General features: G+C 45.1%; 1 protein-coding gene across 2 annotated transcripts; it reads left to right on the top strand.

The window, feature by feature from the left end:
• Positions 1 to 259: 259 nt before the first annotated feature.
• Positions 260 to 15,118, top strand: mdga2a (MAM domain containing glycosylphosphatidylinositol anchor 2a). Of its 2 annotated transcripts, XM_028438503.1 has the most exons (17): positions 260 to 393; positions 3,337 to 3,476; positions 4,870 to 5,044; positions 5,113 to 5,309; positions 5,446 to 5,578; positions 5,679 to 5,951; positions 7,163 to 7,492; positions 8,275 to 8,586; positions 9,683 to 9,949; positions 10,643 to 10,791; positions 10,859 to 11,036; positions 11,111 to 11,131; positions 11,330 to 11,485; positions 11,565 to 11,720; positions 13,094 to 13,224; positions 13,662 to 13,761; positions 13,861 to 15,118. In XM_028438503.1, exons 1-17 carry the CDS (start codon positions 327 to 329, stop codon positions 13,947 to 13,949), a joined length of 2,874 nt encoding a protein of 957 aa, XP_028294304.1. In that variant the 5' UTR covers positions 260 to 326; the 3' UTR covers positions 13,950 to 15,118. The 2 variants fall into 2 exon arrangements, with proteins under 2 accessions (XP_028294304.1, XP_028294305.1); XM_028438504.1 differs by lacking the exon at positions 260 to 393 and having other exon boundaries at positions 3,451 to 3,592.
• The last annotated feature ends 435 nt before the right edge of the window (positions 15,119 to 15,553 follow it).

A 15,553-nucleotide genomic window follows, 5' to 3' on the forward strand; every position in this document is an offset into this window, starting at 1 on the left:
AAGCTTCGCCCGGTACCGAGCCTCTGACTGGGCCTCCTCCCGGGACTCTGTGCACCTGCAGCGGGCACTTGTGGACTCTGTGCTGGGAGGAGGAGCTTACCGACGAGCTGCAGCTGAACGTGAATCCGCTACAATGTCACCGACAAGGAGACGCGGCTGATGCTGATGCTGATGCTGATGCTGATGCTGGTGCTGATGCTGCCGGTATGAGCGGAACCGGAGCCTTCGTCCTCTGACCGGGAGGGGCTCGTTAGCACCGGGTGAGGAGAGCCGGTCCCCGGGGGTAGGTGAGGCTGAGACGGTGACGGTGCGGAGGCGATGAGAGGATGGAGGTGGTCGGACTGCTGTGGATCATCAGCGGATTCCTGAGGGGACACGGACAGGGCGTGTACGGTAAGCGCGCACACGCTCGGACACTTGCGCGCGCACGCAGAGTGGAGATGCACACACACGCACACTCCGTGTACGCGCACACGGAGTGAATTAACTTTAAACAATCACACCACAGCTTGACCTTGTAAGATGTGTGTGTGTGTGTGTGTGTGTGTGTGTGTGTGTGTGTGTGTGTGTGTGTGCGTGTGTGTGTGTGTGTGTGTGTGTGTGCGCGTGTGCGTGTGCGTGTGTGTGTGTGTGTCAGAACTTTGGAGACAGCACTTTAGGAATACACGCACACACTGTTAGGTATGTTTTGCGTTCATATTGTGTGTGTGTAGCTCATCCTCTGACAGCTGGCTCATTGTAGTGTGTTGTGTAGTGTTGTGTAGTGTTGTGTTGTGTTGTGTAGTGTGTTTTGGTTTGTTTTTTTAGTCCTCTAACTTGTCTCTGTCTCTGGGTCAGTGTGTAGTGCAGAGAGGAGAGCGAGTAGCTCTGCCCCTCCTGTTTCCACTCAGGTGTGCCTCGTCTCCTGATTGCCTTCCTGTATTACTAAGGATGCTCATGTTTAACCATTTAACCAATAATAAGAATTTAACCTGATTAATACTAAGGAAATTCACAAACAAAAAAAAAGTGTAGTGTATTAACTGGGTTTCAAATCCTGGTTTCTACCACTGAGCTAGTAGCACTACTGTCCCTCTGCTGTGAGCGCACAGAGAGGAAGCTAATACTATATCGTCTTTGTGTCCCTTTTTTGGCTGATTTTTCCGCTACATCTAAAATTTTGGTTTGAGGGGGAAAATCATTTATTTGAGGGGGCACTGCCCCCTCTTGCCTCTGCGTAGAGCCGGCCTGGTCCTGTAGTATGAAGCTGGATTTTCTCTCTCTCTAATTTCCTGGATATAATTGGTCTGTGCTGTACTACGACGCTGAATAACTTCTTAGCAGGCTAAGCTGAAATCACCATTGTAACTTAGGCTAATTATTATATTATTAACCTAACTTAACCCAATTCAGGTTACGGTAGGTTAATAAGTTAGTTAATATCAAGTCAGTTAATAAGTTAGGTTAGGTTAGTAACAATAACAATAACAGTCTTACTGTTAGTTTAATAAGGCTGAATCACCATGGATACTTCGGCTAAATCACCATGGATACTTAAGCTGAATCACCATGGATACTTAGGCTGAATCACCATGGTAACTTAGGCTAAATCACCATGGATACTTAGGCTGAATCACCATGGTAACTTTGGCTAAATCACCATGGATACTTAGGCTAAATCACCATGGTAACTTTGGCTAAATCACCATGGATACTTAGGCTAAATCACCATGGTAACTTAGGCTAAATCACCATGGATACTAAGGCTAAATCACCATGGTAACTTAAACTAAATCACCATGGATACTTAGGCTAAATCACCATGGTAACTTAGTTTTTACATGTTAACACACACACATGCTCTGACTTTGTCCTTAACTGACAGTGACCTTTGGTTTGTGATGAAGATGATGCTGTGTGTGTGTGTGTGTGTGTGTGTGTGTGTGTGTGCGTGTGTGTGTGTGTGTGCGTGTGTGTGTGTGTGTGTGTGTGTGTGTGTGTGTGTGTGTGTGTGTGTGTGTGTGTGTGTGTGTGTGTGTGTGTGTGTGTGTGTGTGCGCGTGCGTGCGTGTGTGTGTGTGTGTCAGATTATCTGTAATCTCTACAGACTGCAGGGAGCAGGAGTAGCGTTACATCACACTGTGCTTTGTGACGCTGCCGGAAACACCGTATTTGTGTGTGTGCGTGTGTGTGAGCGTGTGTGTGTGTGTGAGCGTGTGTGTGTGTGCGTGTGTGTGAACGTGTGTGTGCGTGCGTGTGCGTGTGTGTGAACGTGTGTGTGCGTGTGTGTGTGTGCGTGTGTGTGTATTAGAATGTAACATCTGTGCATTGGAGTGATGTCAGGATGGCTTATCTGTTGTCATCTGGATGAAGCTTCATCATCATCATCATCACCATAGGTGTATACTACTCTCTAACTGGCCAGCCCTGCTCCATCACAGTGTTGCATTGTGGGAGTTTCCCAGTGAAACCAGTGAAACCCATTAAAGCTCTGTGATTGGTCGGCCCACATGCATCATTAAACACCTCGTCCCTCAAACAGCCAATGAGACTCGGCGGTGCTGCTCCATTCATGCTGCCTCATTAAGTATTCCTCAGATAGAGCTTTTGGCCAATCACAGGCCAGCGTTATTTATATCCGTCCCACTGACTGAAGAATCCTCAGGGGGAGCAGCCCCTTACATAACACCCACACATCCAACCACACATCCAACCACACATCCAACCAACACAAGGAACTACACACATCCAACCACACATCCAACCAACACAAGGAACTACACACATCCAATCACACATCTAACCAACACAAGGAACTACACACATCCAACCACACATCCAACCAACACAAGGAGCTGCACACATCCAACCAACACAAGGAACTATGCACACATCCAACCACCACTTAGCTTAGCACGTAGCAACCAGTCGAACATGTTTGGTTAGCATAGCATGTAGCAGTGCTGACTGAGCAGGCGGTAAAGGGGCGGAGCTTTGTTATTTATAGCTTTAACCTGACTCATCAAACATGTATAAGTTAGTAAATGTGTTCTCGAGGCTGAGGATTATTATGGTCTGTTCTCACACAGAGGAGCAGGTGTCCCACTTTATTTATTTTTAGGCTCATGTTTTTACTCCTACAGTGAGATACACACATCAATACAGGCATCACAACATAACATTATGCAGTTAACACACCGCTACTCACACTCACACAAGTTGTTTTTTGAATGTAAATAAAGGTATGTTCCCTCTCTATCATTAATGTCCTCTCTGTTTCTCGTGTTGTTTTACTGTAATGGTGTGTTCTTTATATCTCAGGTACTTATATGTTGAACAGAGAGTTTTGTGTCCACAGCGCCCCCTGCAGTGCGCATCGTGCACTCTGGCCAGGCGTGTAACGTGGAGGAGGAGCGTTACAGTGAGAGGGTTTTTACCATCAGGGAGGGGGCCACGCTGGAGCTGCAGTGTTTGGTGACCGGACACCCCCGACCTCAGGTGACCCCCCCCAATCATCATCATCATCATACTGACAGGGTGTGACACTGAGCACCATCATCACCATCATCATCATCATTATCATCATCTTCACCATCCTCATCCTCAGTAAAGAGGTCAGGTTTCTCTCCAACGTTCCCTTCGTGCTGCTCACCTCCTCCTTTCTGCTGTCAGTCTGCTGAGGCTATAAATAGATCTGCTGCTGGCACACACACACACACACACACACACACACACACACACACACACACACACACACACACACACACACAGAGTGTATTTTCCTCTCTCTGCGTCACTGCAGAGCTAAAGCTTCCTCTGCATTTTTCTTTCATCGCCTCTTGTTTTCTTCCTCCTCTTCATCACACACACACACACACACACACACACACCCTCTTACTGACACACACACATTCCACTCTAACTGGGAGCTATGGCCTGGTTTTTCATCTGTTGATTAAATGAGCTGCAGTGTCTAATCACTGATTGGTCAGACTCAGCTCTGTCTGTGACATCATCATTCATTAGAGATCATTAAAGGTGTACCTGAGTCAGCTAGAATAGGCTCCGTCCCCCTGTGTCCTGGGTTACTTTCAAAGGTAAAAACATGGATGCACCATAATTATACCTAATAACACAGCCTTTCACCTTTTAGCTGCTCAGCTAACACTGCTACATGCTAAGCTACCAAACTTGTTAGACTAGTCCAGGGGTCTGCAACCTGCGGCTCTGGAGCCTCATGTGGCTCTTTCACTCTTTTGCAATGGCTCCCTATAGCTTTGAAAAAATATTAAAATAATGAAATATTTCTTACAGATGGTATTGATGATTAATGACATTAACTTCAAATAAAATTATGGAAAAACCAAGTTAACCTGAAAATAAATCACATTGTGCAATAACTCTGCCACCTTCTTACTTCACCTCCTGTAACTTCTACAGCTTCCCTAGTAAGACAACTAAACCAACAAAAACACTATTCTGGAAGAAATTAGAGATTTTCATTGTGTGGGGACAGATTTATTTAACTGTGAACATGCCGGCTTAAGGTACACGCTTGATAAATTGCAAGAAATTAGCAAATCAAGGTATATTTCCTAGCCCTTCAAATCCAATAATTCATGAAATTATTCAATATTATTTTAACTGTATAAAAATGTATACACCGAATTGTCTTCATTGAGAAGGTATTTTATTCGGCTCCAGAAGGACTTTAATCCAAGTGAGATTTGACAAAATGGCTCCTTTGAGAGTAAAGGTTGCAGACCCCTGGACTAGTCGCTACATGCTAAGCTAACAGACATGTCGACTGGTCTCTGTTTAGAGGAAGAAGAACATCTGCATGTTAACGTGTCTCTATGTTTGATGTGGTTCACTTCTCTGTCCTCTACAGGTTCGTTGGACAAAGACAGCAGGCGGAGCTTCAGATCGTCCGAGCGAGTCTTCGATGTACAACGGGACATTGAAGATTGTAAATATCAACCGTCACCAGGGGGGGCGCTATTACTGCAAGGCAGAGAATGGCCTGGGAGCACCTGCAATCCGCTCTATACGAGTGGACGTCTACTGTGAGAACACACTCACACACACACACACACACACACACACACACACTGACAGTTGGCTCCTTCCTCAGATCTGGATGTTCCCGTGGTAACGGTCCATCAGAGCGTGGGAGAGTCAAAAGAACAGTTTTACTTTGAACGGACGGTGTTCCTTCGCTGCGTTGCTAACGCTAACCCACCTGTGCTGTACACCTGGAGGCGGGGCCGAGCCGTCCTATCACAGGGCTCCGACGCAGGAGTGGAGATCTACGAGCCCTTTTTCACTCAGGTCAGAAGTTCCGCCCACCTGATATCAGCACTAACCAATCTTTATTTAGAAACGCCCACTTGACATTTTTTATTTTGTTTCACATTTAACCTTTGACCCCTATGACCTTTGACCTTCCTGCGACCTTGCGTTTCAGGGTGAGACGAAGATCCTGAAGCTGAAGAACCTCCGTCCTCAGGACTATGACGTGTACAGCTGTACGGCCTCCATCAGGAACGTGTGTGACATCAGAGACACACACACTGACTTCAGACTGAGCAACAGGACAGGTAGGACACACACACACACACACACACACACACACACACACACACACACACACACACACACACACACACTGTATGTCCTGACGGTGGATCTCTTTTGTAGCTCCTCCCTCCATTAAGCTGCTGCTGGACGACCCCCTGGTGGTGAACCCTGGTGAAACCATCACGCTGGTGTGCGTGGTGCAGGGCGGCGACCCCCCACCCACTCTTCGCTGGTGCAGGTCGGGGGGGGCAGAGCTCCCTGAGCGCAGCGTGGTGAACGCCGGCACGCTGACTGTTCCCGTGGTTACGGTGGAGGACGGCGGTGTGTACACGTGCGAGGCCTCCAACAACGTGGGGAACGCGGCCAAGAAGTCCACCTCCATCCTGGTCAGAGGTAGGAGGGGCCAATCAGAGAGCAGAGTGGGCTCAAGGGGCAGAGCTCTATGGGGTGTCCTCAGCCCTAAACAGATAAAGATAACACTTTAATTAGATTAGAAGTAGGAGGAGCTCTAATTTCATTATAACAAGCACAGGACACGCCCCCTCCTGTGGCAAAGTCTGACAGTTTGATTGACATCTAATGTCTGTACGTTCAGTGTAAAATTATTAAATTTGTGTCCACAAAGAATCCTGATGGCCTGAGCTTTCACTTTAGTGCCTTTAGTCTGTGTGTGAATGTGTGTGTGCTGAGCGACTCCCTGGTTTCCACGGTGATGGTTGTAGTCTCTGAGCAGATGTAATGCCCGCCGCCTCCTCTCACTGCCTGTTTATAACGACTGACTCTGTGGTGAGGAAATAATCCCTCAGTGATGTTTAATTATTACTGAGGACATTTGTCAGCTTTAATCCAGTGGCAACAGTGAGCAGCTCCGACCAATCAGAGGCTCCGACTCACTCCCAGGCTATTTAATCAGTGCTGGGTTTGTCCCTCACCGTCACTGAAATAAGATTAGATCATATAATATTCATAGATGGCAGGTTAGGGCGGGATTTGTCAAGGGTTATTTTGTCCCCACCACACACACGTGTCGACCTTTTAACACTTTGTGATGAACACAGTAACACACAATCACTTACATATTTTATTTACGATGTATTTGGTAACACTAAGTTTATTTGTTGTGGAAACATTTCTCCTGAAATGTTTCCCTTTCTATTGAAATCCAAAAAATAAACTAATATTTCCATAAAATGTATGTATTTTTAGTTTTTAAAGAAATAGATTGTTTTAGATTATAGAGCAAATTGAATCTAAATGCATTTCATTGTATTTTCAGTGCTTCTTCTTCCAATTAATAATGGTCAAAAATATCATTGAAATGCAGTTTTAAGTAAAACAGTATCAACCTGGGATCCAGTAATATTTCTTTTCATGGGCCCAAAAACTCTGCAGCGCTTCTGGTTGGGAATCATTAAAAGTGTTGGTCCAGCTCTCAACAGGTTTTTATTCAATCACATTAGCATGAAAGAAGTGCTGCAGACATTGTCCCAGCACTTCTCAAAAGTCACTTTTACTGAGAGTAATTGCCCCGCCCACTTTTCAGAACAAACCGACGCCCTTGATAACGTGAGATCAGATTTGCTCTGATGGCGTCTCGTCCTCAGGTCTACGTAAAGGTCGTTTCTGGATCACTCCCGATCCGTACCACAACGACGACAACATCCAGATCGGCCGCGAGGTGAAGATCAGCTGCCAGGTGGAGGCCACGCCCTCTGAGGAACTGCAGTTTGTGTGGATGAAGAACGGTCGGCCGCTGCGTAGCTCCGAGAGGATGGTGGTGACGCACAGCGACTCCGAGGCCTCGCCGGGCACCACCAACCTCGACATCATTGACCTCAAGTTCACAGACTTCGGCACCTACACCTGTGTGGCGTCGCTGAGGAACGGCGGGAGTCCAGAGATCAGCATCGACGTCAACATCTCTTCCACCACAGGTGTGTGCGTGTGTGTGTGTGTCTGAATAATATCCACTGTTATCTGGGAAGTTTACTATTATTATATTCATCTTAAAGATGGAAATCCTCATTTTTATCAGAAAGAAAATGGGTTAAAAATGACCAAAAATGGTGGAAAAGGTGATGAAATGGGATTTCAAAAACCACAGAGATTAGAGTGGCCAACAACGGACAGAAAAAGTGGTCAAAGTGTCAATATTGGAACAATTAGTTTAAACTGGCAAATAATGGGCATGACAAATGAAATATGCTAAAAAGAGGTTAAAAGTGACAATTATGGGTACAAATATGTGACATTAGATGGAAAAGTGGTGGAAAGGGTTTATAAGTGCGGAAAATGTCTTGAAAGTGAAAAAAATGTGCAGAAAAGGCATGAAATGTGATGTAGAAGTGTCAGAAATGGGAGAAATGTAGCAAAAATGCATTGAAAGGAGCAAAGAAGAAAGAGCAAGAAAAAGTGAGGAAAATAGGTTAAAAAAAATGGCAAGTTTGATGTAGTTGCAGAAAAAGGGTAAGAATAAAAAGAAATGGGCTCAAATTGTTCAGAGAATGTTCTGAAGGCATCTGGCTACCCCTTCCCAGTGTCTCGTGACCCTAAGGTTGAGAAGCCCTGGTCTAAAGTATAGAATAAACACACCTTTATAGATCCTGAGTGGTTGTAGTACCTCTGATGAGCAAACTGAACCTTCTTCTTCTTTTCATTCCTTGTTCTCCTGAGGTCTATAGAAGGTTCTACTCTGTGTTCTGTGTTTTTCCTGTAGTTCCCCCAGAGCTGACGGTCCCCAGGGGGCGCTCTCACATCATCGCCCAGGAGGGTGACACCGTGGACCTGCAGTGTTTGGTCTCTGGGAAACCCAAACCCATCATCCTCTGGTCCCGGGTGGAGGAGAGCACGGTCGCCGCGGCGACGGCTCTGATGCCGGACGGCTCGGCCCAGTCGGAGAGCGACGACGGCATGTTGAGGATCAGGAATGTCAGCAGGGAGATGGGTGGAGCCTATCGCTGCCAGACCAGCCAATACAACGGCTTCAACGTGAAACCACGGGAGGCGATTATTCAACTGGTGGTGCAGTGTGGGTAACACACACACACACACACACACACACCTCACATCCTTGTCTTTCTGCGTGGGTGTGTATCATTATTATTACCAGTGTTGCTTTCATTTCTATTATTCTTATTTTTCCTCAATTTTCTTTATTTATATGCCTTTTTAATTGCTCTACGGGGATGATTCATGTTTTTTCTGATTCTGATTCTGATAGAGACTGGCCTCGTAGATTAAAGACTTCATTGACAGATTAGAGACTGTCTTTACAGATTTACGACTATTCTCACAGATTAGAGACTGACCTCATAGATGAAAGACTGGTTTTACAGATTAGAGACTATTCTCACAGATTAGACCGACCTTGTAGATTGGAGACTGTTCTCACAGATTAAAGAATATTCTCACAGATTAGAGATTGTCTTTAAATTTCAGACTACACTCAGAGATGCTCATTAGCACATACAGAATAACTCCTCCCCTTGTGTTGTTGTGCTGCCTCCTATTGGTCGTGTGATGATGCTGTGTCTCGTGGTGTCTGTTTATTTGAGTCTCAGAGGCTTTGGCAGCAGATTCGTGAGCTGCTGGTTGAACATCCGCTCTGATGTAAGTGTGTGCAGTGCAGCTCTAAGAGGATTAGAGAGAGGCCAGATTACAGGTGGATTACTGACAAATCACTGACGGGGCAGCAGTGCTCCTTTACACACACACACACACACACACGCACACACCAGCACAGCAGCAGCTCTGACACGTCGTCTTAAAACTTCCACGGCCGTGTCAGACGCTATTCCACAGGTTTCATCCAGTCATCCTTCTGATGTCACCAGTGGAGAGGAAGAACTGCTTTTTCCAAAAGTCTTTGAACACATCACCCCTGTTGATCCAGAAAAAAAAACAGGATTAAAGACTGTCCTCACAGATTAGAGACTGTCTTTACAGATTAGAAACTGTCCTCACAAATAAGAGTCTTTCTTTACAGATTAAAGACTAAAGATTAAAGACAGTTTAGAGTCTATCCTTACAGATTAAATACTATCCTTACACATTAAAGACTGTCCTCACAGATCAGAGACTGTCCCTGTCCTCTGACCCTCTTTGACTGTCCCTCTGGTCCACAGTCCCCCCCGTGGTGGAGCCGGTGCATTTGGAGGTGCGTCAGGCGTTGGGCCGGGCCTTCAGCCTGACGTGTCGGCTGCTACGAGCCCATCCAGCTCGTCTGCTGCGCTACGAGTGGAAGCTGGGCAGTCGTCTGCTGACGGTGGGTCAGCTGGAGCAGGACGACACCAGCTACTACGTCCGTGCTTTGAACAGAGAGGGATACGGAGCCTACACCTGTGACATCACCAACCAGGCCGGGGCCGGACGCTGCACCTTCATGGTCACAGGTGATCATCATCATCATCATCATTATCATCATTAACATGATGAAGCTGTTATTTAGTCAGCGATTCTCAACATGTGGCTCTTTTTGTCCTAACTTTAATAGTTTTTCCCCCAGAAAACCTTAAAAGGGGGAAACTTTTTAACTATTTCCTTAGGCTATTTGGCAACTTCCTTTTATCCAATTGTTGCAACTTTCACGTTCTGACACATTTTAGCTCCTTTTGCCAATAAATATCCCTTTTTTCCCCTGTTTGTGCAGGTTCTTTTTGACACTTTTATCAAATTTTTGTCCTTTTTTTTAAAAAAAAAAGTGTCCACTTTTCATCCAAATAAGCTAACTTTTGCCCAATAAATACGACTTGTTTCCTTTTCTCTCTACATTTTGCCTCTTTTTGTTCCACATTTTTGCCCTTTTTCACTATGTTTGCTACCCTTTACCATTACATGCCACCTGATTCCTCTTAATTTACCAATTTTTTGGCCATTCTTAACTACTTTTAGCCCATTTTAGTCACTTTTAACTCTTTTCTTGCCACTTTTGGATCATTTTTGGCTGCTTTTTACCATCTTCTGCCTCCACTTGCTTGTCAAAAACAAAATGTAGCTGACCAGACCTGCCCACTGGGACAATTTCCGGTTTATCACAAGGTCAGTCCACCCCTGCAGGTCAGTGTGTAACAGAGTGATGTCCTCAGGTAAAGCCTTTCCTGCTGAGTTCTTCTACGACACGCCCACGCCGCTGTGGCAGAACCGCCCTCTGGTCTACGGATTCACTCTGCAGTGGACCCAAAGCCACCCTGAGGACGTGGATCCAATCCTGGCCTACAGACTGGGGATCAGACAGGTCACACACACATACACACACCTCAGGTGGGTGGGTAAGCTAGTTAGTTACCTGGTTTCCTCCTCAGGTGGGTCAGAGCCGGTGGTGGGAGCAGGAGATTCCCATTGACAGAAGCATCCAGAAGGGTGAGCTGTTGACCTATAACCTCACAGAGCTGGTCAAACCTGAGTCCTACCTGCTGCGTCTCACACCCATCACCCGTTATGGAGAAGGAGACGCCAGCGAGAGGCTCGTCCAGTACGACGGTGAGTTCACCTTCATCACTGATCAAAGTTTTTACTATCGTCTTCATCAGACTGACACATTTGTCCCTCCTCAGCTCCTGTAAACCCACACCTCAGTGAGTACATACACACCAGCTACACAACCTGCTACTCACCAGCAGTACAGGTTTATGACCATCTGTGTGCGTGTGTGTGTGTGTGTGTGTGTGTGTGTGTGTGTGTGTGTGTGTGTGTGTGTGTGTGTGTGTGTGTGTGTGTGTGTGTGTGTGTGTGTGTGTGTGTGTGTGTGTGTGTGTGTGTGTGTGTGTGTTCAGAGGAGTTCAATTGTGGGTTCGAGGACGAGGAGGTGTGTTTGTTCTCTCAGGATAAAATGGAGGATTTTGATTGGACGCGTCACAGCGCCGCAACACGGGACACAAAGTACACACCCAACACTGGACCGAGCGCTGACCGCCGGGGGTCCAAGCAAGGTACACACACGCACACACACACACATGCGCACACACACATTCACATAGACACACCCCAGCACTGTGCTGTAACCCTCAGGTTTCTACATGTACATTGAGACGTCGAGGCCCAGGCAAGACGGAGACAAAGCCCGTCTTCTCTCTCCGACCTTCAACATGAACTCTAAGAGCTCGTCTTCTCCAGGCCCCGCCTACTGCCTCTCCTTTTTCTACCACATGTACGGAAAGCACATCGGTGAGTATCACAACAGATGTTACACACAGGAACACGTGCTACACACAAGAACAGGTGCTTTACACAGGAACAGGTATTACACACAAGTGTTAAACATGGGAACAGGTGTTTCACACAGGTGTTACACACAGGTGTTACACACAGGTGCTACACACAGGTGCTACACACAGGAACAGGTGTTACACACAGGTGTTACACACAGGTGTTACACACAGGTGCTACACACAGGAACAGGTGTTACACACAGGTGTTACACACAGGAACAGGTGTTACACACAGGTGCTACACACAGGAACAGGTGTTACACACAGGTGCTACACACAGGAACAGGTGTTACACACAGGTGTTACACACAGGTGCTACACACAGGTGCTACACACAGGAACAGGTGTTACACACAGGTGTTACACACAGGTGCTACACACAGGAACAGGTGTTACACACAGGTGTTACACACAGGTGTTACCAGTGTTTGGAATAACGGCGTTTAAAATAACGGCGTTTGTTTTTCAGTAACGGGGTAATCTAACTAATTACTTTTTAAGCCGTTACAACGGCTTTATCGTTACTGAACGTTAAATGCGGTGCGTTACATGTATTGATTGAATAAAATGTTTTCTGAAAGCATCCCCGGCTTCTGACTCAGCTGTTGTGAGGAGGTGGGTTAAAAACAAGGTGAATGATTATGATTGGCTAAGGCGACGTGCCAGCACACGCGACACACACACACACACACACACAACAGATTGGATGAAGCAGCAGAGATGGTGAGCGTGGAGCAGTCTGATGAAAAGTTGACATTTTTAAGGTGACGATACAAACACTACTTTAAATTAATTGGGGTCAAAGGCAAGAACGTGTGTGTGAAGTGTTCATTATATCCAGGAGTGAAGACTTTGTCGACATCCATTGTAAGCAACTCAAAATTAATGAAGCACCTCACGACACACGCATCTAAAAAATGTGAATTATTTGACAAAGAGCAACTTTTTTTTTTTTTAATAGTAACGCAAATAGTTACTTTCCTTGGTAATGAGTTACTTTTATTATAGAGTAATTCAATTACTAACTCAGTTACTTTTTGGAACAAGTAGTGAGTAACTATAACTAATTACTTTTCTAAAGTAACGTTCCTAACACTGGGTGTTACACACACAGGAACAGGTGATATACACAGAAACAGGTGATATACACAGAAATAGGTGATATACACAGAAACAGGTGATATACACAGAAACAGGTGATATACACAGAAACAGGTGATATACACAGAAACAGGTGATATACACAGAAACAGGTGATATACACAGAAATAGGAACTACACACATGAACAGGTGCTACACACAGGTTAAATCTGTTTGTGTGTTTGCAGGTTCACTGAACGTCCTCCTGCGTCAGAAAGGAACGACGGCGAACGACGCCTCCATCTGGAGTCTAAGCGGTAACCAAGGAGACCGCTGGAGACAAGCCAAGGTTAACATCCACCCAGCTGCCGCCTTCCAGGTACATGAGCACAGACCACGCCCACTTTAATGCAGGACAGGGTCACTTACACCAGGCCCCTCCCACTTCACAGCAGAACACACCCAGTTACACCAGGCCCCACCCTCTTTACAGAAGAACTAATTAAAATGATGTACACCCATCTGGCAGCAGGCCACGCCCACATGTTTTACACTGCACTAACAGTGAATGATGGAAACTGTTTTAATCACAAACAGAATAATTAACTCCTGAAGTGATTTTAAACAAAAATGTGCCTTTATTAACTTCACCTTATCAGGACTTACTGACAGTTACTGTCCTCTAGTGGTTGGAGTGTGATAGGAAACACTTCCTTCAAAATAAAAGCACCACTTTTTCCTTGTTTTGGCCCAGTCAGATTTCATAGCCCGTGTGTGTGTGTGTGTGTGTGTGTGTGTGTGTGTGTGCATGCATAGATTGTGATGGAGGGGGTTCGAGGTGGTGGTATAGAAGGGGACATCGCCATTGATGATGTCACTATCGAGGTTGGCGAATGTAAAGATCCGCCTCCTAACAGTGAGTTTGTCATCGACCTTTGACCTCAACGTTCTCTTGGTTTTTTTTTGATCTTTGTATATTGTTATGAACAATTCTCTCTCTCTCTCTCCCTCTCAGATCTAAGGTCACTCGCCCCGCCCCCAGCGCTACATTTATGGCGGCTCAGTGTCACTTTTAGCCTGCTTGTGATTGGCTGGCTGAGGTGACCCCACCTTCACCTGTTGGGACTAGTTCACGTTTGATTTCCAGCATCCAATCATTACCCTCCACCTCCAGTTAGCCCCGCCCACATTTTCTTAGCGCGAGATCCACCCTCTGACATGACACAGGTCACGTGTCTGAGGTCACATGACAGAGGTGGCGCTTGGTCTGATATTTGTCATTTTGGGTTTTTTTTATGTTGACCTCAGGTTTTATTGTTTCTTTTTCAAACGCTGATTATTTATTTATTTATTTATTTCAAGCTGGAACAATTTGTTTGTTTTGCAGTTTATTTGTTTGTTTTGGACGTTTCTTCTGTTTCCCAGTGTTTTTGTGTTTGTGGTCATGATGGTAACTTGTTTTAACTGAGGAGGACATTTGCACAACTGAAGGGGGAGGGGCATCATTATGGAGAACCCCCCCCATGTAAATGAGAGGATGGACCAATCAGGGCGCAGACGTTAGAAATCATCAGTACTGTAACCTGAGGGACGAATACCAGGAGTCCAAGCTCTGCTTTCACATCAAGTGCCTTCAGACCCAGAGGTCAGAGGTCACAGGGATTGCTGCCATGGCAACAGAGACACACACGGACGTCCTGGGTTTTACATATGCAGAGAAACTCTTCCTATTTTTGTGAGATTGATGGAAGTGACACCAACAAAGAAGAAAAAGAAGCCATAGGACTTCTACAATGGACCCTTCAAAATAAAAGGACCCCCCCCCCCCCCCGCCAAGGCAAGAAGGAGAAATTATTTTAATATTTCAAAATAAGTTTTTTCAGAAGAAGGCGCTGGATGCGTGAGAAATGTACCCCGATTGGCTAGTTGGACAACGGGGCGGGGCTTAATGTGTTTATTCTGATGAAGTATTTTTTCATTTAAACAATCAGATTGAAAGATTGATCATCTGATTAAATGTTTCTATTCACATTGTAAACTTTGAAAAATGGAAGAAAAAAAAGCACAAAACTTATTGTCACACGTTAGTTACAGTACGGAAGCCTGGTGTGATCAAAAAACAGAACCAACGATCTCTGGGAACGGGTCACAATCAGAACTTTTTAAAGAACGCATCATTGTTCAGAAGAAAAACTAACGACAAGGAAGATTTTTAAAGAACGTAAAGACTTCTGTACCTTTCAAAATAAAATTATCTGGAGATTTTAAAATCACGTCGGTTTTCATGTGACTGATTCGTGTGATGATGATGTGGTAAGATTAGACACACAGTGTGTGTCTAATCTTACCACATCATCATATTCACCAAGACTGAATAACATTAATTACATTTAAACATAAAGGAAAATATTTGAACCTAAAACTTAAATTCTAAGGATTTAAAGCACATGTATCAAACTCATGGCCCGGGGGCCAAATCCAGCCTTTTGGAGCATCCAATTTGGGCCACGGGATAAAGTAAAAATGACAAAGAAAATATGAATCATTATGTGAATGAAACAACCATATTTTCAGGTGCTCACAGTTTTCCTGGTGCTTATATCACATGATTGCGATCATTTTTAATGTTAAACTATTGGAAAAAAAACTCAAAATTCTTACAAAATCCTTTAGTTTTCCTCAAATTATGACATATTTCCATTAAATAA

The sequence above is a fragment of the Gouania willdenowi genome, chromosome 22 (genome assembly GCF_900634775.1).
Source record: "Gouania willdenowi chromosome 22, fGouWil2.1, whole genome shotgun sequence".
Classification (NCBI taxonomy): domain Eukaryota; kingdom Metazoa; phylum Chordata; class Actinopteri; order Blenniiformes; family Gobiesocidae; genus Gouania; species Gouania willdenowi.